Source organism: Centroberyx affinis, unplaced genomic scaffold (genome assembly GCF_046629955.1).
Source record: "Centroberyx affinis isolate AG114_WGS23_722 - 3 ecotype Tasmania unplaced genomic scaffold, CSIRO-AGI_Caff_v1 ptg002616l_1, whole genome shotgun sequence".
In the NCBI taxonomy this organism is placed as follows: domain Eukaryota; kingdom Metazoa; phylum Chordata; class Actinopteri; order Beryciformes; family Berycidae; genus Centroberyx; species Centroberyx affinis.
In genome coordinates, this window is record NW_027280812.1 from 1,563 (window position 1) to 25,979 (window position 24,417).

The following is a 24,417-nucleotide window of genomic DNA, read 5'->3' on the forward strand; positions in this document are numbered from 1 at the left end:
AGGTATCTCAAGATTTAGGAAAATACAATAATAATAATCTTTAAAACAATTATTGACATTTATTGTCAATTATTAATTCTTTCTTCTTTTCAGCCGTTCTTTTAAACTCATCTGAAAATTCAAACGTGATTTGACAAACAAGCTATTAGTTTATGTGTGACCCATATCACTCACTGGGTGACCGTTTACATCCACTGGGTGTTAGCTAGCGGCTAGCTAGCTGTCATTCATTCTTCCAATTATTCATTCTTAACTGTACTTTTTTCCAGAATTAACTTGCATCACCACACTGTTGTATTATCAAACAGTGTTAATTTACTTAAATGTAATGACATTTTCATTGATAAAATAACTTACATTTATGAAATTTCTTTAAGGGAATCCTATCCAAATAATATGTAACGTTAATATCTCTGTGAGGAAATTTGTCAGTTGTCTTTGAGATTGACAGCTTTCGCGCATCACAGTGGCCCTCGCGCATAGTAAGGCCCGCCTCCAGGAAGAAGAAAACAATCGGTGCATGTGGATTGGAATACCTACTATCTTTGTATGAAGATAGATCTTCCAAATGTTTATTTCACAGATATGTGTTTCCTTGCGTATTCCTATCAAATGATTGCATTTGCTGTAACGTTACTGTGCGATACTCACGTGAAGTTGCAGGACTGTTTTCCCTTCGGTGAATGATAATCCTGAATCTGTGATCAGCATTGCTGCTTCATTGTTGACATCTCCCTGGTGCTTGATGTTATAATCATTGTGCTGACATCATCAGGTAAGCAAAGTTTCTCGTTTATACTTTATTCACAGGTGTGTGAATTGACCTGGATATGAAGCGTCCATAGCGCAAAATAATATAACGTTAGTTTCTAAAGAGATAAGACGGAGCCCTCTCCTCTTCTCCTCTCCTCTCCTTCTCCCTTCTCCTTTCCTCTCCTCTCCTCCTCTCTTCTCCTCTCCTCTCCTCTCCTCCCCTCCTCTCTTCTCCTCTCCTCTCCTCTCCTCTCCTCTCTCCTCTCGTAAAAAAAAAAAATTCAGCAGCAGCGGTCATATTTCAGCAGCAGTATAACGCTGCTGCTAGGTGCATATAGGGGAAACACTGGCATTCTTGTAGTCTGTAAGTATTGGTATAATTCTATTTCTGACCTGTTATATACTATATAGGCTACTGTATTAACTGTACATTGTAAGTAAGTAGCTAAGTCAGTAAGTAAGTTTTACTTCATAGCACTTTTGAAAACAAGAAGTTACAAAGTGCTTCATGGAGAAAAGCAGCCAATACCACTAGGCTTCTCTCTCTCCATCAGCCGATACCACCAGGCTTCACTCTCCTCTCTATCAGCCAGTACCACCAGGCTTCACTCTACTCTCCATCAGCCAATACCACCAGGCTTCTCTCTCTTCTCCACCAGTCAGTAACACCAGTCTTCACTCTCCTCTCCATCAGCCAGTAGCACCAGGCTTCACTCTCCTCTCCATCAGCCAATACCACCAAGCTTCACTCTCCTTTCCATCAGCCAGTACCACCAAGCTTCACTCTCTTCTCCATCAGCCAATACCACCAGACTCCACTCTCTTCTCCATCAGCCAATACCACCAGGCTCCTCTCTCCTCTCCATCAGCCAATACCACCAGGCTTCTCTCTCCTTTCTATCAGCCAGTAACACCAGGCTTCACTCTCCTTTCCATCAGCCAGTACCACCAGGATTCACTCTCTTGTAGCGGGGCATTGTTATTGTATTTCATTTTGCCATTTTTGTTTTATTGTTTCTAGATTTTTATGAAAGGATGGTTGTATATTAGTTGTTATTGGTAAGTGCATTCCTAATCGGCTTTCTCTCTGTTCCCCCCTATGTTCCGCTGATTCACGTGACCCAGTTGACCTGAGCATCTGTGGCTGATCAGCAATCAAGGGAAGTCCAGTCAGCATCTTTTTAAAAAGGGGCTCCGGACTTGAAGAGGGAAGCTGTTCCAGAGTGAGCGAGGCTTGGCTACTTCTGTGCAGTGTCGTATGCCAGGCACGTTGGAACTATTTTCTGAGAGGGGGTGCTGTATGTGTATTTTATTTTTATTTTTTTTTGGGGGGGGCATCTTTATTGTTATTCTAGTCTCGTACATTGCCAAAAATTGACCTACTCTGTATACACCTTAGTCGCATTTCTTGAACTGTAATCAAGTTGCGCATGTGTCACCATGTGAAGGTAAAAGGTAATTGTAGTCTGTACTGGGCTACATTAGGGGGTTATTCTGACCAATATCTGTCATCCACAACAGTTTGTAGGATATATTTCGGTTGATGAAATCGCTATATCCACCCAAAGGCGGCATGACAGCTACGTGCGCTCCACCTGCAGCCGCTAATTTGAATGATGTGGTGCGCATTTTCAAAGCGCTGCACAATTACGCACCTCAACCAATGTAGGTACCTTGATTAAATATTGCACAACCAGCACCAGGCTCTTGCAAAATAGGTACAAACTTCTGTGTTTTTGTGTGCACCAAGCTGGTAGGCTATTCCCACAGCTTCGAAGTTTCTACAGTACAAATCATCAGGAATATAGGAGACGGACGGTGACACTGAAGACGCGCTGGACACAGCGGCTCACAGCTCCATCCAAACACACCGCTGCATGCATTGTCTCCTTCCATCCAACAGGTTTCCCAATAGTAGAGCCTGAAGCATGCCATTTTGTAATAGAGATAGGCATAAGGCTTTGACGAACAACATGACGTGGTAGAGCAGAATTATGGCTGTTGTTGTTTTGATTAAATTTGAAAGTGGCAAGGCAGGAAAAAAGTTATTTTTATCAAAAATACTGTATATACAGTATATCCCATTTCTACAATTCTCTCTGGATAATCAAACTAAGTACTTCAGTCATGTAAACGGATTATTCTGGGGAGTTGTCAGTTTATGCAATCATGTAAACAGCTTAATCAGACTATTGCCTTAATCACAGTATTGGCAATAGTCGCATTATTGTGCGCCTGTAAACGTAGTCCAGACATGTGAAGTGCTTTGAGCAGGAGAAAGGCTTATAATTTCTTACAGTCTATGCAGAGAGGCTATATAAGATCATGCACATAATGCTATGGAAACATTTATTGTAAGGAAATGTCAAAGAAAGAAATGGACCAATTTTTTATTTAAAAAAAAGTTAGGTGCAGTAAGGGGAAGCTGTCAATAGGGGATGCTGTCGCACCCCCTGCACCCCTATTTCCAACGTCTATGTCGTATGCTAGTGGAGAAAGTCAAATTGGTGGCATTGGTCTTGTATTTTGGCGGTATTGTAGACCTATTGATCGCCTGGTGTGTAAACTGAAACAAAATTGACTGTTCTTCCTTATATGAAGCCTCCCGGCTCGCTCTGTAGCAGACTTATCTTTTGCGTGCACACAATGTTCCCTTGTATTGGTGCTCCTTTTTATGTGCTTGTATGCTTTTAGTGCAGACTTTATGTACGGGGTAGCCTATGTATTTTTAATTTAAATAAATTTTTATTTTACCTTATCCACTTAGTGTCTGCCATCTATGTGTCCTTAATCACTGAGGTGCTCTATCCAAGCCTTATTAGATATCCACTTTGTTACACGCTACCCTAATCTTAATGACATTTATATAGATAGTAGCCTATTCTGATACATTTTCCTACACGACAGGATGGGCTACCCATGTCTTTAACACATTTATACAGGTAGTAGCCTATTCTGATAAATGTTCCTACCCAACAAGATGGGCTACCCTAGTCTTTAGCACATTTATACAGGCAGTAGCCTATTGTGAAACATTTTCTTAAGAGACAGGAAGGGTTACTCTAGACTGTACCATATTTATACATGTAGTAGCTTATTCTGGCACATTTTCCTAAGCGACTGGATGGGCTACCCATGTCTTTAGCACATTTATACAGCTAGTAGCCTGTTCTGATACAATTTCCTCACCGAATGGATAGGCTACCCTTATCTTAATGAAATGTATACAGCTAGTAGCCTATTCTGACACATTTTCCTACCCGACGGGCTGGGTTAACCTAGTCTGTACAACATTTACACAGCTAGTAGCCTATTCTGATCAATTTTCCTAAGCGACAGGATATGTTACCCTAGTGGTTAGCACATTTATACAGGTAGTTGCTTATTCTGATACATAGGATGATAGTGCATTTGCGGTCAGGTTGGCCAAGCATGATGCTATTTTGTTAGTTAATTGTTAAGGCTGACCTGGTCATGATGAGTGAAGGCATGGCTTTCTTTTTACCATAACCTTTTCCACTTCAACATATATGCTGAGTATCTAGTAGGCTTAAAAAACAAAACAAATGAAATTTCATTCTGTGCATAACTAGAATGTTCAAGAACCCATGGGTGTATGCATTTGCTGATGCTACTTTCAGGTGTCAGTGGGCCATAGGAGGCAACGTGTGCTGCTTCAATCCTCTCTCTCTCCCGCTCTGCCTCTCTGTCCCTCTCGCTTGCTCGCTCTCCCATTTTCTGCTACTGGACTGCCATTTTATTTTTTCATGACAATTTTGCCTCTTAGCCTCTTAATAGCGCCGCTTATGCTCCCTGACCTTGTTTTGGTTTTGAGCATGTTTGCACACTCGTGTCTGTCACGTTCCTCATCAGCATCCAGGTGGGAGGGCCTTCGATATTTTTTATGGATGCAAAATTCAGTCTCTCAACCCATTTATTTTGCTGATATTTGTTTATTTATGACACAAATTACTTGACATTTAAAATTGTACACCAAAGCAAAGGGCTTGGACCTGGGTAGTCAGTTCCACTATTCCCCCAGTGACTCCCCATCAGTGACTCCCCATCAGTTAACATACTGCATGGACTCTGGTCTTATTTTTATACTTTTAAGTTTTTTGGTTGTAGCTATTTTTTCTGACCACTAGGGGGCTTCTATGCATGGCTGTTGATGGATCTAGCAATTTTTTCAGTGCGTATCAGAATAAGAAATTAAAGTTCACCTCGATGTAGGCTGTCAGTCAGTATAAACATGCAGTAACTCATGACAAGTCGGTTTCATAGCTGATTCATAGAGAATCAAGCATTGATCTAATTTAGCTGAGACATTTGAGGATACGCACATGCACACACACACACTTTTTCCTCTTAACATTTCTTCTGAGAAGAGTTTGAAAGTATGTAATGTTAAAAGTTAAAAGAAATATAAGTAAGCCAAAATACCACATGAATTCCAGCCAGTTACTCTGACTTGGCTAGAGGAAACTAAAGGCTATACATGTTGAATGGAGAGTGTGAGAGTCTGAAGCTTTATTTACAAAGATAAAAAGGTCTAAGTGACTGATGTGCAATGGATAAAAAAAAAAAAAAAAAAACAACATTTGAAGAGATTTCAAAGTGTTATTATATTATTCAGCCAAGAAATGGTTAACGAGCCGATAATGTAATAACTAGCCAATAATATAATATTTATAATATAACTTTTTATCACATTATCAGCTTTACTACATTTGGTTTTATTACAGTATCAGCCGTTATTACATTATCAGTAATGACATTACTGGCCTCTACACACGCAAAGCATCAGCTTTCAAGACAAATGATTAAAACCTTACGGGAATGTACAGTTAATAATAATATAACAGGCTGTGTGGAAAAAGGGATGCAAATGGTGTATGAAATCCCTAGAGAAAAATTCCTGCCCTACAACCATTGATCCCATGTGAATGATCTTTTATTTATTTTTTTGGAAATTGCCTTCTGTGTTTTAGAAAAGTTCTACGCAGATAATTATTATTATCATTATTCCTTCCACTTCCCCATTGAGTGGTTCAATTGGTCCTAACAGTATAAACACGGTCAGACAATTTTAGACAAATAGGCTTGAAAAAGTGTTTATTAGGAAGATGTCAATACAGTGTGGCAGCAGATCTCAGATGCTGTATTTTTTTTTTTTTTTACCTGATCTTCAAAGCCAACAGCGTATCATTTCTTTTTTGTTTTACAACCATTGTATTCTCTTAATTGATCACAAGAGTGAACAAAAATCAATCTTTTAATAAGGTAAGAATGATATGATCAGGACTCTGATCTGTCAAGAGGTGGCAGAGTTTAGAGAAGCAAGCTAGAGGGAAAGAGTTTGCTGCTTCAAAGCCCCAGATCAGCTGCAACAATCTGGGTAGAGGAATTAAAAAGACATCCATTCCCTTCCTCAACAGCTGCCATACCCTTGAGCAAGGCACTTAACCTTCAAATTCTGTAATTGAACTGCTGAGTGAGAGTACACGGCTGTGATTTTACCAGGTGTGTGTGTGCACATGTGTAAGCCTTCTCCTTGCAACTACTGCCCTCCTGTGACAATGTGTTCATTATCAACTCACAAGAAAACATAAATGTGTCAGTGTGGAATAACGTATACGTTCCCCTTTAAACTTTAGTCAAGCCATTTTAGCACCAGTTACATCCAGGCTTCACGAGTCTGAACAAAATTTGTTAAAGAGTAACTAAACCCCAAACCCAAATCTGTATAAAGCCTGACAGGTGATGTCACCAAAGATAAGCCAATAGCAGAGAATGGATGACAATTTCAGTAGCATGTTTTTTACCAATAGATGTCAGGATTTACACAGATTTGAGGTTTAGTTACTCTTTAAACACATTTTTGAAGAAAATCTGAAGTAAAAAAAAGTTTCAACATTGATATTTTAAATATTCTCAGTATCCATTAATCACAGAAATCTCTAAAATGATAACTATATTGATCATAGTTAAACTTTTTTTTTTTTCATATTTTCTTAACAGTCAAAACACAACTTAAAGCCACCTAGTGAATCAACAGAACGTGTTAAGGTGCACAATTAATCACCAGTGGGATCAACATGAACCACAGTGGAACCGCAGGAGAAATAAATACAAAACATTACAAAACCTAAAAGCTGAAAATCCAAATCACATATACAGCACTAACACTGAAATTCTAGTCCGCGTTTCACAAGGCACACTCATCGTTAGGTCATCAACATAAGATAAATCTAGATAGCCGTTCACACGTGTGCATCCCGTCGCTTGCGTGTCCTCAAAGAGCTGTCCGTCAAAGTCACTGCTGCTGCCATGGTTACCCAGACTCAGGAATGCCATCCTTCCAGTCGGGGCTGCCGCTCTTCCTTTCTGCCGCACATGATGAGTATCGCAGTGACGCTGGCAGAGCGGGCCTGAAACTCCCAAGGAACATCGTGATCCGGTGAGAACGTTCCCACCCACTTCTCAGATGGCATTGGCACAGCAACACACGCAGACCAGGCCCGCTCATCTCAAGTGGCTGAAAACCTGTTCAGGGGCCTCAAGAGTCTGTTAACTACTGTATGTCCTTCATACAGCGTTTGACCCCATTCCCTTTTAAACACACAGGTTATTAATGGTGCTCAGCTGCGTTGGGAAATTGTCCGTAATTTCTCAATGTCCATGTGTAAATAGGTCACTGCTGTTGGCACGTGTTGTTCTCTGGAGAGGATGTGGAGTGTGGTATGTGTGAGTGTGTAGGTGTGGAGTACGGTTTAAGTGTGTGTGTGTTTATGCACATGGATTTATCATACATGAGATCTAACAGCAGTCTCAGAGTTAAAACCGTTGACCCTTGATTCTATCATGTGCTTCAATCCTGTGACCATTTCCAAAGAGGTAAAACACTCCAGGGAAACTGTTAAAAAGGAATGTGTTCAGTTCGAGGTTCAATGGTGGGATTCACAAAGAGTTTATTCCACCGGGAATTAAAGGCATTTCTGCTCCAAGTGTTTTTAAAAACAGTTCCCTCCGTCTTGGAGGTGTGCATTCTTCTTCATAAAGTGCCATTGCATCATCTTGTCAGTTAACATGATTACTTCACATTTTCACCTCTCTGGTATCCAAAACGGACGGACCATCTTGAAGGACATACTGTACTTGGTATGCTTTCCCTCTTTTCTTATGAACAGATATTAAAAATAAGCAATTCCCCAAGCTCAGTCCATCTTGCACTGGTAGTCTTTGCTTGCAGACCCCAAGGCACTATTTTGTGTACCGTCCGAGACTGGAAGTGGCTCTCAGTGGTTTCTTCTGGCCTTTTGGGAATTGACGCAGAACAAAGTCAAAGTTTGCTGTGGTGGACATGGCATAGAATACGTTTGCTTTGTCTGGTATGAGCAACTCTGAAAAGAGAAGAAACAGGGTAGAACGATTGTCAAAAGTGGACATTGGCATTTATCAGCAACATTTCAGCTATTTGATAGTACAACATTAAGAACATGTAGAACAAGCTTTTCTGTTCTGACCTCTTTCCTGGGAGATGACCTGTGTGAGGGTGAACTCCTGGCAGCTCATGTGTTCGAGGTGATGCTTCTCCAATGCCCTCTGAATCACCTGGGCAGTTTTGTCCTGGCTGGTCAACTGTGAAGGACAAAAAGAGTCAAATGCACCATTAACACACAGACCTAACAGAAGCAGGAAGTCATTGACTTAAAACGCTCTAGCCACTCATCTGAAAGTCAGCCTTTGCACTACGTTTCCCTGTTTCACCCATTGCAACCTTGAGTCGATGTCTTAAAATCAGAAGGGTTTCTGTCAAGAGCATTGCCCCTTTGGCCCATTCTAAATGTTAAAGGTGTAGTGCACATACCAATCCGTTCAGTCATTCCTTTACCTTAAAATACATCTTCAATACATCAATTATTTACTGTGTTCACTGAATATCTACTAAGTTTCCACCAAGAACTTATGGACTTAAGACCAAACATTTTCCAACCGACATCTCAGGATGAACTCACCAGGATGCTCTTATACATGTTGCCATTGTGACTGCCCAGCTCCACGCTGACCCTGACTATGCAGGAGTCGGCCACCTGGCGGTTATAGACGGGCAGGGAGGTCATGGACACAGAGCGCTTGTGCTGCGACGCCAGGGTGGGTTTCGGCCGAGCACCACCGCCGGAGGTGGCCGGAGTGCAAAGATCCGGCTGCGAACTGGAGGAGGAGCTGGAAGGAGTGGGGGAGTCCGGAGAGGAGGCGGTGGAGGAGCAGGGCAAAGAGGAGGAAGAGGAAGAGAAGACCTCGGACACATTGTTGCAAGAGTTGGAGAAGGACTGCAAGAGAGAAGGAAAGCAAGCAAGAGAGAAGAGAGACGAGACGAGGGAGAAAGAGTGACAGAAATGAGACAAAGAGAATATCAATATGTTTTTTTGTTGGAGAAATTGATTTTTCTGCAGGGAACAACTAAGGTATTGAGCCATGCTGGAGCAGTGAGATCCGTGCTCCATTAAACAAACACTACTCCAGCTCGGCTAAGGACCGGCTCAATGGAAATTCCACTTCTCAAGGACGTGCACTAGTTTCAATAGCCCATCAGTGAGGATCTGTTGTAATGGGAGATTATATAAGTGTTCCTCTTTTGAAGTGAAGGCCAGTCATTGTATTTAACTGCTCATTACAAATGCTTCAGGGTGTGTTTGACTGCTTAAAAAGGGGATGATTGTTTGTGAAGTGTAAATAGTGGATGTTTTGCTGAACACAGAGATCCATTGGATGAAGGCGCAGCGTGACCAAACCTTGAACAAGGACACCACTGATTGCACAAATGAGGACAAGGGATGGACAGAAACAAGGATATGAAACAATGAGATAGATACACGCTCGCACACAGACACACACAAAATAGTTGTTTACCTGCAGTCTGATGGAACAGGCTGAGTTTGGTGAGGATAGATCCTCCATGTCAGATCCACTGGATCCAGAAGACGACACACTGATCTGGTCTGCCAGTAGCTTCTTAGATCCTTCACTCACTGTCAGGAGGCTGAAGACAGAGATACGACTACAGTATGAATCGAAGAAGCAGGATCAAATGCATTAGCCGGAAGTTTTACTATTAAAAGTTGTAATTTTACTAGTTTTAGTATTCTCTTACATCGCCACACAGGCATTTTGTTAGGCAAACAATGAGTGTTTGGCTATTGTGTGACAGCAAACCGCATTACAAAGCCAACAATCACTGTTTATGGCAAGGCATCATAAAAAAATAAATACTGTACATGCATTTCAAATCCTCTGAATACAATACTGCAATATTTTGTTTCTTTTCCCTTTACTGTGTGTTGCATAACAATGCCTCTAAAAATTCTATAAACCTAACCCTAACCCAAAATAGTAGAGTCCTTTTAAGCGATGGCAAAGGTACCCAAATTTAGAAAGCGGGTCAGCCAGGACATTTTGACTACTGTCACTGATTTTAACTACTGACGGCTGTGACTTCAAAGTGTATTTGTTGCGTTCAGGTCTATCTCTGTACATATCATGAACGCGCACTGTGCATGTGTCAACAGTATGTAGATTAGCCCACAGTACAATACTCACGAGGAGAGTTTCTTTGTGAGTGTGCGGTGGCTCCAGGGCGTTGGGGAACAAAGATCCACTGGAGGCTCCAGTTGTCTCGACAGTTCATAGCTGTAGCAAAAGTAAATATTTAGAGCCTCGACTGCAGCTTTTCATTTACCTAAGAAAACTTTGTTTGTGCTCGTTGGTGGTTGGCGAGTCTTGAGGCACTTAAAGAGGTGATCTACATATTTGTCTTTTGTTTTTTTTTTATTTTGGCAACATCTTTGGTGCTAAGCAGTCATTCCTGTGGTGTTTTTGCACTGCACTTCCCAGAAATCACTTGGCAATCAAACAGGTCAGTACTGTACCGTTTTTCTAGGTACCAGTCTGTTCTTTGCCTGCTCACCCATGGTGGCTATTGCTGCTCATGCCAACTACCCAGTTGTTCTTCTGTTTATTCCAAACAAATCACTGATGCTGCTTCCAGTTACATAAAAACGCATCACCTCCTATGTGCCAGAGGATTTTGCCTGGAAGAAATCTACCTAACACCAGGTTTTTAGAACAACAAATGCAGCAAATGTAAAAGCTTTCATGAACTGGGTATAGGTTGAATCACTATTGTGTTATATCAATCAGCGATATAGAATAGCAAAACTTTGTTCAGTTATACAAAAATGCCACTGATTATGACTTGTGTCAAGTGTCAAGTGCCAATGGTTCTATATGACAAGACTCTGACTCTAGTCTAGATAGTATTAAATCTGCTGTTCCAACTGATAACAAGACCAGAAATGATTAATTGACACAGTATGATTAAGTATTAAGTATACACAGATATATGACTATTTGACACATTGAACCACAGTATGACTGCACATTGTGATAAATTTAAGTGCAGAGAGTTTTTCTTAGAAACCTACACGCCTTTATTTGTCCTCATGGGGTATGAAATCTCCAATGACAGCAGAGGATTTTTTATAATGCACATTTCAGATTATGCAACTACCAAAGCTGTTGTTGGGCCTCCAGTGGGCTACACTGTACAGCCTGATCCTATCACAGACTCTTCTCACTGAACTATAAAAACAATGAGGGATAAATAAATAACTGAGGACCACTACTGTGAAGTTTGCAAAAAAGGAACAAGGGGCGTGTTTTGACACGTTCAAATGTAATAGGGGGGAAAAAATTAAAATTTTGAAGTCGACACTGAATGACACTTCCTCCACCTCACCTCTCCTGGTCAGTGAGCAGCTTGTGTCCCTGCAGCCAGGCGGCAATCCTGGGGTGCTGGGGCAGGTTGTACAGGGAGCAGGATGCCTGGAGCAGCCGAATCTGTGACAGAATGTCAAACTCCTGCAGGGAGAGGAGAGGGGCGATGGAAAAACAGGTAAACCGGAGTGACAGAGACAGCGAGCCGTCCCGACTCCTGTCACCTGCGTGCTTACATAACCCTGCCTTGAACAACAAGGCACAGTGATACTTTGAACAGTCAGAGTCAGAGAGATAAATGTATAAGAAAATAGGCCACAAACAGCCGGCACATAAAACAGCACAAAAGGTGCACAGGTCTCTCCCCTTCAGCGTGTCAAGTACTAAGAATATACTATCAACTCTCACTACTCAACCAACACTAACATGCACACCCAGGAGACTCAGAGAAAAGAATGCAGTGGTGATAACAGAATGTGTAATATTTGCTGGACACCTTTGTTTGCTTTCTACTGTAAATAAAATGATCAATAAAAGTGAAAGATATGGAAGAGGATAAAAAGAGGAACCACACTTACCCTCCTCCTCTTCTCAAAGTTTATGAGCCCCCCCTGTCAAGAGAATATGTTATGATTATATATTGATCCTACTGTATATCTAAATCTATGATTAATTATACAAGAAAGTGAGAAAACATTACACTGTGTACATGGCAAAATGGAACCAGTAGTATCTATGGAAACTTAATTTGACAGGGCAAATAACATATATCATTCTGTATTTTGTTTGCTACATGATTGGCTTCATCTAAAAAGAGACTGATTTGAAAGTCTTATTATCTACTATAGTTTTATTTCAATGGTGAACCAATGTGTTACACAGGAATTCCCATTCAGGCCACAGTATGTACCTCCATAGTGTCTGGTAGAGCGGTGTCCAGCATGGTGAGGGCAGTCAGATAGGTGCCCAGGTAGGGAACCACTCCACTAGAGGTACTCTGCAGAGAGACCACACACACACACACACACACACACACATACGTCACTACAATGCCATGGAATCTGCTTGGAGTTTTCAAGGCTTTGTGTGACATTTCAAGCAATCAATTTTCTATGCCTTTTTCTTCCAGAAATGCATTGAGATCGGTGTGCCTTCACATTCAGTCCGTACGTCACAGCAGCAGCACTGCAGGTTCATGTTACGGCCCAGGAGAACGCGCATATGACTCATAAAAGACTCCTGTCTGGTCTATTATTACTGGCCTTTAATCCTGGTAAACTGAGGCCATTTCAAACTCGTCAGAGACATTGAGGGGGGCTAAAGATAGGTTTGAGTCTCTGCCATGCCAGAGGTCCTCCTCCCACACTGGGGGGAACCAGCACAGTCTCTTGTGGTTTTACAGAGTTGTATAATATGAGAAGGTTTGGATTCTACATGGGACTTTTTGAAAAGATGAAACTAAATACGAGCCTTAGGTAAAACTACTGACAAGACAATACCAGAATCCTTCCTTCCTCTTTCCCCACAGTGGTAAAGGATTATAAGATCAACTGAATAGGCTTTCCTCACTCGCCATGTGATTCTATTTTTGTAATATTCCAACAGTATAGTAGCCCGTTTGTTGCAACTGAAGAAGAAGATCACTGCTTAGCATTTAGGTTGAACTAGACCTCAGTGACTTATAGCAGTAGGCTTCATCTCACTTCTCACTCTATTCTCACCCTGAGGTATAGCTTACCATCTGTCTGGGGATTGGACACCGCTTGGATATCTTGGGAGAAATGTTATCCACAGCCGGTTGGCCCCCGTCCTGTGAAAAGGGGGTCAGATAGAGCTATATTTAGCGGGAGGTTATGGGCACATACAGGGTCCCATTGTCGAATCAGTGAATTGAAAATAAAAACATTGGCTGTGATTTTCACTTCTGTGTAGGGGTGTGTGTGTGTGTGTGTGTACACCAACAGGCACGCACACATGCTTCGGGAGGGCTTGAAATGAAAGTCTGAACCTGTTGGAGGTTTAGATTTTCCTTCACAAGCAAATTCTTCAATACCAGGTTTGGTTTTATTATACAGTAACTTGGATGTCCTGTATAATGGGAACCAGTCTAGTTTTGAGCACTCTGTATGTATGTGTGTGTTTACAGTGTGTCGTCTGTCTAAAGGAGCCCAAGGATTAGGCTAAAGTACATAAGTGTGTGATACTGTTTACACAGATAAAAGCTTCCTTTATAAAAAGGGAGCGCCTGAAACCTACTACAATGCAAAGTGGAGGAGAACAATAAGGTAAAAAGGTGCAAGACACTTAAAAGCATTTCCAATGGGGAATCTATTTGAGCATGATTATGTAGCAGCAAATATTAGTGGAAGTTGCTTGGATGTTGTGGACAAAAAGTACTGATCTATTGACTTATGAGTCCTTTCACTGTGACTAGACACAAGGCGCCTCTGACGCAACCGCCTAAAGGAGGCTAAAAAAAAAAGAACACTAGCTTCCCATTGACACTGAGTTAAGCTATTTCTCTAAACATTAACCTAAAAGAAACATTAACCTACAAGATTTTTTTAATAAGTCAGTAGAAAATCCATGTACATTTCCAAGCACTCCAGTCACATGTTTTGAACAAGTAGAATGTCTTTGTGTTGTGTGTGTATTGTGTGGATGTATCCTGACCTGTTTAAGATCACAAATATTCTTAGAGATTAAAGCCCCAATCTGTACTTCCAGTAAAGCACCATTTGTTGAAACACTGTTACCCCACTACTTGGTTGGTTAACGATTTGATTAGCCTTCAATTCATTGGATTGAAGGCATTTTTCTACACTCACAAAAACTAAAAATCCACATAGTTTCAGGATTGGGGCTTTAGATCTGACATGCTTTATAACAAGCTCAACCATCACTTCTATGCAGTTCATTCCATCTTTTGTCCTTCTCACCTCAACCAGGATCTCTCTGTTGGTCAGAACACAGTTCTCATCAGGAAAGGTCTCCCATAAGTTATCAAAGGTGGCCATGCTGTCCCTAGAAACAGAATAAAAGCCATCTGTATTAAATATACAGCTATTTAGTCCAAAAATGGGCACTTTGCAATCATGATGAACTGTTATACAATAGCAGGCGTTTACATTTTAACTTTCACTTCTTGGTCCAAGAACAGATGGTTGACAGCAGAGAAATTTATGAGGTTATAGTTCAGTTCAGTTATCCTTGACATTATCATTGTTCACTGGAATGTTATGGAACATCATTATTTATGACTTGAGATGAAATATGGGTCACCCAAAAGAGAGACACGCTGACTTGCATCCTCAATGACATTAAAATGTTATTTGATGAGGGTTCAATGCCCTCGTTAAAGGATAATTATGTAGAACACAATAAAACAGCCATAGAGACGGGCCCAACCCTAGCCTTTTAAATGTCTCTGACCCAGCCCGGTCCTTGTGTCCCTCCCTGCCTGCAGTGCCTACCTGCTAACAGCAGCCCAGGTCTTTCTCAGCCTGTAAACCGCATTAGACTGAAGGGCCGACAGGATTGCCCTAAGAGAGGAGAAGTTCTTCAGCTGACGACATTCCTGTAGAAGAAACAACTGATTAATATTCCTTGAGTTCAATGGATTCACTACATTGGATGTTCTAGTCCCGTTAATTTCAAATAGCATATTCCAGTTAATCTGCTATTTATGTGTTTCTGGTTACACTCCTGATAAATGGTTTAGTCAATCAAGATGAAATGAAATGTCAAGACTCAGTGTGGTTCAAGACTCTGATAAGCACATAAAGTCTTGTGGTGTGCAGAGGAGCTGGAATGTTAAATGCTGAATTTTTTGCAGCTAAGAAAATGAGATAAATAGGATTGGAAACATATTTGTTGAAATAACAATGCTATAGGGAGGTTTGCAGCCAAAGGTTAATGTAAAATATCTAATATAATACCCTGACCCCACAGAAATGTTATGCACACTGTTGCTCCCATGTATAAGGTCATGGTGGTATGGCTATTAGTTGGTGCATTAGAATACTGTCAAGTGCATTTCTTTGTTTTCATTGCCTAACAACATGAAATCTTGCCAACAGCAGTTGACACCAAAGAACAATAACAACTTGCCCCTATGTAAATCAATGCTTGTAAAACTCCTTGTAGAGGTGTTAGAGTTTTCTGACGTATCTACATGTTTGTTTAAAAGTTTAATTAAAATCTGCATAACCACACTGCCGTACAGAAATACCCCTGCTAAAATTTGGAGTCAGTACTGCAATGGTGCCTAATCATTAGCCATTATGGCTTAGAGTCAAGCAGCATGGCTTCCTCTTGACTGACCTGTGCTACTCTGATCCACTTCTCTATGATGCGGGCCCTTTGCGTGGGCGTGGTGGGCGGCCTGCGGGACGAGGTGGGGCTGGAGGTGCTGGCAGCAGGCCGGCACAGCAGGGAGGTGATGACCCGGTTGGTGATGGCATTGAACTGGGCAATGGTGGCCCGGATGGTGGGAGACATGTTTTCCTTCTTGTCTCTCTGGGACCACACACAGCCCAAACACTGGTAAGGCACCACTTTGACAAACAGAGCCTGGAACACAGAGGAAATTAATCATTAGCCTTTTGCTGTTTTCAATGTGCCATATCCCCATAGCTCTAAGTCTTGTGAAACATAAGGAGGTTGGGGTCAAGTGGCAGTAGTCAAGTGGTTCATTCTCTTATGGCAATGTGAAACAAAAAAACAAAACCACAATGGAAAACTCCATTACACTAACACCATCTCCTTCAGATTCAGACCAAATGACAGTGTGATATAGGTTAAGAAGCCTTTCCTCTCACTTACAGAGTCCAGCCGGGTTAGCTGCTCTGCGATGGCCGAGACGAAGAAATCCATGATGTCACCTTGATGAGGAGAGTTTTCACAGTCTGATCCTTCATCGCCAGAACCCTCCACATCTTGTTCTACATCTGCCTGGGCAGAACTGCTATTTGTGTCAGCTTCTGAACAAACAGAGAGAGAGGGGATCAAGAAAAAAATAATGGTCATGCCCTTATTTCAGAGATTGTCAATCATTGTTACCTATAATAAGACTGACGGTATGGTATGTTGACTACTAAAACATGTGGACAATAGGTAATGTGGATGAGCAAGTTAATCAACATCTAAGACCAGCAACTAAAGCCGACTCACTAAAGTAAATCTTCATACTTTTGATCCATATAATCCAACATATTAAGGATGTGATGAGGAACACAAAAAGCAGGGAAAAGGCAGTAAAATGGTGATATCCCATTAAAAATGAATGGGAGTTATATGTAAAAAAAAAAAAAAAAAAAAAATGAAATCCCTCAAGAACCCCAAAAATAATCCCATCAATTTCAGCATAGATGTTATCCCTACTGCAGACAATATTTCCCATCTCAACTGCCTCAAAAAACTGCCCAGGTATCATCACTTATGTTTACATGGTTATGTTGTGTGGTGGAGGTTCACCTTCTCTCTGGAACCTCTTGAGCAGTGCCTCAGCCTGTCCAGCCAGGGAGCAGAAATTGGGCTGGCTGCGCATGTTGTCGGCCACAGCAGAGCTGATCCTCAGGTGGTCCAGCAGCAGCCAGAGCGAGGGGTGCAGGGGGGGGTCCCTGAAGTCCTCACTGTACTCATCCAGCCATGTCTGGACAAGGGCCAACAGGGGGCTGGGGAGACAGCAGCAGAAGAGTTACATTTAGCCATTTAACTGGCCAGAATGAGTGAGCAGGTAGGGGTTCAGTGTGTTAAAATGACATCCTAGGGGTTGCAGAAGGGCTTAAGCGCCAATAGAGCAATTTGTGGCTATATTTCCAGCAGTGGACAATATTGGTTAGGGTTAGAGCTTTACTGCAACCTGCAACAGTGTTCATATGAAGAGATCTATTTCATTGTAAGTTGCTGCATAATAGTGTCGGTTAAATTCCTAAAATGTAAACGTTCATAACTTTATGTAATTGATGCAATATTGAAGATCCAGTCTGCAACTTTTGAAAGGTGTAACTTGATTAAATGGAGAATATCTCATTTTGTTATGAAACTCTCCATACTGCTCCATAGGATTTGAATAAAAATTCATCCACCCACCTCCTGTAGCATTCACTGTTGTCCAGATCTGCCATGGCACTGTCCCTATAAGGAGAGAACAGGGACAGTCAGGCACAGATATGAAAAGGCCTCTGAGCTCGTGGCCATACTCTCAGCTTATTATATAAGTTTTTTTTACATGATCATTTGCCCCTGCCATGCAGCTATCCTGAACCTGACTTCATGCTAACCACAATCTAAAACCGCTCTGTGCATAATTGTTGTTGTTGAAAGGGCCACAGTAATGAGCACCTGCTAGGTAGTTATTATTACATCAAAGATGGCGGGAGGCTGTTGCTTTGTCAGGGAAACAATGTCAAAAAAAAGGCCCTGACGCAACATGGTGACTTTGCATGTACAAAAGTTGTTTTTCAAAGGCTCACACAGAAGAGATGGGCTGTCATCTGCGCCCCAACACGCCGACGCAAATTACACCAAATCTTATTTGGTAGTGCGATTAACCAGGAATGTTTTTAAAGAGGAGTGTGCTTTCTGAGCAGGGGGAGATGATAAGCAGAAGAAAAAGGTGAAACCACACCAAAATGTTGCCAATTGCGGTGGTTGACAGAGCTATAGAAACCCAGAGAGAGAGAGAGGGAAACAAAGACTGAAGCAGAGATGTGTGAATGGCAGTGCGAGTGTGAATTTGAATGAGTGTTCCACTTTGAATTAATGGCGAGGGGAGCTGCAGTGCCATAGTACAAATATTTAGCTCATTCAACTAACCATTAACTAGAGAAAAACTGGATTGAAAATGGCACACAGTGGTACAGACAGGGTGTTAAGGTACTTTGGACAGTTGTATAAAAAGGTTGAATGGCTTTGGACACACAACTTACATCTTCTACATTGTTAACTGACATGAAGGCCTATAAATTCAGCTGTCTGACAGTGACACCGTGACAGAGACACAGTACCTCTGGAAGAGCAGCTCTATGAGCGTCGACATGCTGGTGAAGGTCCTGTATGTGGAGAGGAAGATCCTGCCGTAGTCCTGCTCCTGGCAGCCGGGGTCCAGCAGATGGTTGACCAGCAGGTCCAGAGTAGCGGCCTTCAGTCGGCGCACCTTGCTGGTCCGGTACTGGACAAAAGCGCAGCATGGCTTCGTCTTGCCGGGGTCGGGGGAGGGGGGAACGGGCTCTCGCCGCAGGGTGATCCCGTACACCGCCCCTTCCTCAAACTCCTCACCCCACTCCTGAACTGGGTTCTGCGTCGGATGGAGGCCAAGAATAATGTTGTTTAGAGTTTGAGTCTAGTTTACACCCACACTAAGATATAGGGATGGGACAATGTATCGAAATTCAATGCATCGCGATACAAAAATGTGACAATAAGCATCGTGAGGCAGAAAAATGACTTGTGATATTTGCTCCATTTTATTCTGCTGTAGTAATCACAAATCACATGGCTTGCCTATTATTATTTCACAAGCTCTCCATGCAAATTATCTTTTATTTTTTTTACTTTGCAATGACATTTTTAAATTGTTGTTTACATTCTAGCAAGCCAATCCCATCGCTAGAAAGATTTGTGGCTCAGACATAAACATAATTCTGCACAATCACAATTTGTTGTCATTGAACTTTAATTTATGACATCATATCTTGGTTGTATTGAATCATGAACCCCATATCGTGTATCGAACCGTATCGTGAGGTAAGAAATGGGTTACCATGGATATCATCCAATGCCCAGAGTAGCCTTTGTCCCTTGAAATATACAGGTCAGGACATCTACGGAAGACATAGTTATGTTACTGGTCACAACACCAGGGTCAGAGGCTGGGGCACGTGGAGGTAAAAATAGCAGCAAGCCTCCATAACCAAACAGCTAGGTCAACCAACAGACACACAAACAAGTGACACGACACCCCACTAAGCCTTTGGTGATCCTGCATGCGTGAGTCAGCAGCTCTGCAACCCCTATAGTCATAACCATCGTTTCAAGCCTACGATGACCACACAAACAGGTTGGCGTGTGATGATGAGCTGTTCAGGTGGAGCAGATCATGCAGCCAGTAAATATCAGGTGTTTGTCCACTTTACATGCTGACGTTCGCCAGTGTTCAGTTTTCATTTCCACGATTTACCTACCAAGCTGTAACCTTACATTTCCAGGTACTTTGTAGGATGACATGAAATCGATGTTTATGGACAAATACAGGATTATCAAAGGTTACTGCATTGTAAGCAAAATGTGAAAACAGATGCAAAACAGTGTGTAAATGTCAGCGCGCTCTCGATTTCATAACCTCACTCATCCTCCGCTGGCCAATACGAAAAGAGATTGAGGCCTGTTAGTTATGATTTTGATGAAACGTGATGATTTTCCATTATGCTTTCAGACGAGAGACCAGACCTCGTTTGATCTCAGTGACAGCGATCAGTGTTTCAGCAAGAGCTCCTCCAGAATGCTCAACAGCACTCAGCGTTATTATGCAGAGGAGCAGGATTTATCGAATGCAAATACTGAGCACCTTGTTCAGGCTTTGCTGTTTGGGAACAAGATGATCTGTGGTATAATGAGACAGCAGCTGCGTCGCATCATTTAAAAAAGTCTGGTCAAAGGCAGACACTTGACAATATATGATTGTAATTCTAAAATTACTGTCAATGACCGTTGAACTCTCCAGCCTCATCCAAAAATTGTAACCCCCTCAATAACAATACAGTTTCTCTTACAATAACAATACAGTTCCCATTTTGAATTTGCCAATCACCCACCTTATGTAAACCGACATCTAGCTCATCACCGCCCTTGTGTAGTCAGTCCTCTATTTCAATACTCCCCCTCAGTGCATCCCTCCTCTCATCTACCTTTTCACTCACTCCATCCATCAAAGCACCACTTGTTTAGATCGCTACATCCCCAGTCTTTTCATCCAAAGAACACAAAATACACATCTAAGCCCACTTTCACGTGTAACTGCCTTGTTTACTGTCTATGAGCTATGGTTTCTATATTTTAAACTTCAATAATCAAATAGCAGTTTTTGCATGAGCATCACAAATGTTATAGAGCTAGACTGGGGAGACAGCTAATAACCTTCAATGCCATGTACATTTGCTGCTAAAATTTGGCCTCTTCCCTTATTACTTGATACTCAAGCATCGTGTAAAATCTGTTCTCCTGTGGTTATTCTGTGCATTAATACAAACAGCACAGCATACATTGCATATCATGAGTCATAGGATCTGAATCATTCTACTAACCAATTTCAAATCTAGACAGCTTCTTGCATCTTAAATGAGGATTTCTAAACTCATAATTTGTCTATTTTATTCCAAGCTCATGTCTGGGCAACATGGCCGCATAGCGAGCGTTACTCACTTAAGATATTATAGAGAGGGGATGAAATGGGAGCTGGCTATGTGTCACACCATAATTATTTACAGCAGACCAGCGTATATAGGTCAGGAAAAAACCTTAATTGCAGTGTCTGCTAGTGCTGACTAAGACACATAAACCCCATTGTCCTTAAAACTAGAATAGGCTAATTAGCTTCTGCACAGGGGAAACATTGTGTGCATGCATTGTGTCCTACTGTGTGTTACTCATTGTCAGCAGGGCCACTAGTGGCACTATGCTCTCTACACAGCCAGAATGTGTGAATAACATCATGGAGCTGTAAGACGACTGTCCTCAACCCACTGGAACATAGTGCAAATAACACTCAGTGACAGATACATGCTTAGGTACATAAGGTAAATAAACGCACAGTCACAAATATAGAATGGGCTTGACCCTTCACAGCTTCAGAAGCCCAATGCTTACAGCCTGCGAATTACCAAAAAAAAATGCAGTATATTCCAGATGTGTACTATTCTAGACTAATATTAATATGCAGAGGTTATTCAAAATAACTCTGGAATTTAGAAGTGAAATGTAAACTTCAACAGCCAACTTTCCACAGCAGGATCAAGTGGGACTTCTAGAGCCAGGGCCATCCTAACATATGAGACCGAAAGCAGTATTTTTTAAATCTATAGCACAGTTAAATTAATTTCAACAAGAAGTATCTCATCTGTCATCAGAAAATACTTTTGATCTTTTCGCTTTTTTCTTAATTAGCCTAAATTCAGTGTCATACATAAATAAATCATATTGTAGACTTCAGTTACGCATTTCATTTTACATCAAAAAGTTTATTCTTCAAATAATTTCAAAAGTTTGTCTTACCATGGTTAACTCCCATTTTCCCATCTCGTCCGCTCTTCTACGGAGTGTGACTTTCCATCTTGACAGGGATTACAATTCTTGAACTGAAAATAAACTTCCACCTTGCGCGAGAGTAAGTTTAAGGCTGCATGTTGATATAAAAAAAAAAGTTTTCTAAATTATCTTGCTTGGAACTACATTCATGCGCCTGTATTAAAAATCCAAAGACGGTTTTCGTTCCTGCAAAATATTCGTTACATTTTATGTCCGCATAGAAATTTGCATTGTACCATGGGTCAGCTGCGGGCTATGGGATAAATCTGTGTGAGACAGCAGAGGTCTACATTAACCCAACTCGGTTCTCTCCGCACTAAAATGTGTTTTTTAATCCGCCGATACTCGCTGCGGAGTCTCCAGCTGCGTGTGGAAACACTTGACAGGCGGACTGAAACTCGCAGCTCTTTATAGTGGGTGGCGACTTTCTGCGGGACGTGTTGACTAGGGAGGAGTGTGTTTGTGTTTTGTGTGTGTGTGTGTGTGTGTGGTGGGGGTGGAGGGGTGGAGGGGTGGGGGATGGTCACTAAAAATTCTACAATATTATATTATATAATGTGTCTGTGGTACTCAGTCGTGAGTTTACGCTGCCCTTATTGCAGGCTATTTGTTGCTATGTTTTTTTAGGCTATTGTTTTGCTGTGATAGTTAAAATAAAATGTATTATAGGGTTACTGTGGTTCTGTTTCCTAAGGGGATTACCGTGGGATATCTGTTTGATAATAGTTAGGAAAGCAATTGTCTCAATAACAGAACTTATTTGTTTATTCCATATATTCCAAAATGATCTGTTACTGTATCTCCAAAATACATTTTGGCCACTTAAAATATATTTCCAATGAGTGTCACCACTACTTACACACTGGCCATTAAGACATTCTATATGTACATTCTTTCCACATGAAACGTCTTTTTAACTCACAATCTTTTTACTAGCAGTTCCATTCATTTGATATGTTTATTCCCTGTCCTCAGAGCAGCAAAAGCCAGTCAAGCTTCAGTGTGCGTGTCAAGCCTTTCTGAGGGCAGAGATAGAAATCTGCAATTCCCATGATCTCACTTGTGAACTCGTATTGTCATGTTATCAGTTATAGATCACAATAGGGGATGGTCATATGATCCTGACAAAGCTTCTTCACTTTGACCTTTCATTTAGTTCCATTCTTTGAGTGTTATGAGGCTTGTGTTTCAAGAGGCCTACAGCTGACCCACTGGACTACAGGACTATTATTTATACTGTATGTCACATCAGTAACAAGATGCATCATCCCTCCAAGTTCCATCAAAATCAGTTTTAAAATTTGACCTTTAATTACAGCATCCCCATCAGGCCAGTCAGTGTCATTCTGTAAATGCCAGAACACAGTGCCAAAATGCATCATCCCTCTACATTTGGTCAAAATCAGACCAGTGATGTCTAAAATATCACATCTGAGTTCAAATATATGACTTTTAATTATGGCCCCCTGTAAGGCCAATCAATGTATTTTGTTTTTTAAATGCTGGAACATGGTACACAATTAATGCAAGTTTCATCCAACTTTGACCAGGTTTGTCTGAGATATCACCTGAGATACTGATGTCCTGTTTGAAACATCACCTACATGCCTGGAGTACCAACGGCGTGTATTCCCTGGGGGCCAAGATGCTTTTTTACTCTAATTTTTACTCTCATACAAATTTAGTTGTACATTGAGTATGTTTTAGTATCGTTATCTGATTGGGTGACACTTGTACTGGGTGGGTACTGGAAAATGATCAGGACCAGATTTTCAAACACTTGTATACTTCCATTCAGACATATTATTAGATGACCAGTGAGCTAAATCTCTGTTTCGTGTTTTTGTTAGCCGGTCATAATGTTAACCATATGTCTGATCTTATTTGACTGTCTGTCTGGCTGACTGTGTGTCTGCATGACTGTCTGCATCAGTGTGTGTCCCCCTCTGTCTGTATCTCTCTCTGTCTTTCTGTCTATCATTTGACCATTACATGAAAATTACTGTATTTTCAAAATGCTTTTGTAGACAGCTGATGAACATGCTTGGTTTTTTCGATCTGCAGACTGCAAAAACAATGAGTGGTCAAGACCCTGACCCAGGTCACCAGTGTGTGTGTGTATGTGTGTGTGTGTGTGTGTGTGTGTGTGTGTGTGTGTGTGTGTTTCATTCAACAACTTTACAACTTGACCTGCTTGCCACTGGCTTTTCCAAGAAAGTGAAAACATGCTTCACTTCTCTCTGAAAGATAGCTGTTCCTTCCTGTGCATGGGATGCTGCAGTGTTGATATGCGTCATCATCACAGCACGTATACAGCCCGACTCCGACAACCAGACATCACATGCTCTTATTTAGTCAGTCACACGGAAGAGTGTATGCGAGTTCACGAAAATATAGCATGAATGACGCCGGGCTTATGCAAAGCAGCCAACAGAAAGTAGTTCTTTGACCCTGCGTTGATGTATAAAGATATAATCATGCTTGCTACATCCCAAGGTTCATATTCATTATTTTGCCATCACAATAGCACAATTAAGACTTGAACTGACACTGACACAAGTGCGCTGACGTTCACGTTTCCTC

The 24,417-nt window shown here is 41.4% G+C and overlaps 1 protein-coding gene across 2 annotated transcripts; it reads right to left on the bottom strand.

Annotated features, from left to right (window-relative positions):
• Nucleotides 1-6,376: 6,376 nt before the first annotated feature.
• Nucleotides 6,377-22,168, bottom strand: LOC139657065 (ral guanine nucleotide dissociation stimulator-like 1). Of its 2 annotated transcripts, none has more exons than XM_071534765.1 (17): nucleotides 21,802-22,168; nucleotides 18,540-18,829; nucleotides 17,623-17,667; nucleotides 17,005-17,204; nucleotides 16,354-16,508; nucleotides 15,853-16,101; nucleotides 15,003-15,106; nucleotides 14,469-14,553; nucleotides 13,268-13,339; nucleotides 12,440-12,526; nucleotides 12,108-12,140; nucleotides 11,552-11,673; nucleotides 10,354-10,443; nucleotides 9,667-9,796; nucleotides 8,772-9,086; nucleotides 8,280-8,394; nucleotides 6,377-8,156 (listed from the first exon to the last, which is right to left on the bottom strand). In XM_071534765.1, the coding sequence occupies exons 1-17, from the start codon at nucleotides 21,823-21,825 to the stop codon at nucleotides 8,017-8,019; spliced, it is 2,256 nt and encodes a 751-aa protein (XP_071390866.1). In that variant the 5' UTR covers nucleotides 21,826-22,168; the 3' UTR covers nucleotides 6,377-8,016. The 2 variants fall into 2 exon arrangements, with proteins under 2 accessions (XP_071390866.1, XP_071390865.1); XM_071534764.1 differs by having other exon boundaries at nucleotides 16,354-16,511.
• Nucleotides 22,169-24,417: the final 2,249 nt, after the last annotated feature.

Excerpts from the sequence above, each read along its gene's own strand:
- LOC139657065 (XM_071534764.1), bottom strand. The coding sequence starts at position 21,825 with ATGGGAAAATGGGAGTTAACCATG. Across the intron at positions 16,102-16,353 it reads AGCTAACCCGGCTGGACTCT|GCTCTGTTTGTCAAAGTGGT; the intron begins GTAAGTGAGAGG and ends TCTGTGTTCCAG. Across the intron at positions 13,340-14,468 it reads ACAGAGAGATCCTGGTTGAG|GACGGGGGCCAACCGGCTGT; the intron begins GTGAGAAGGACA and ends CCCTTTTCACAG.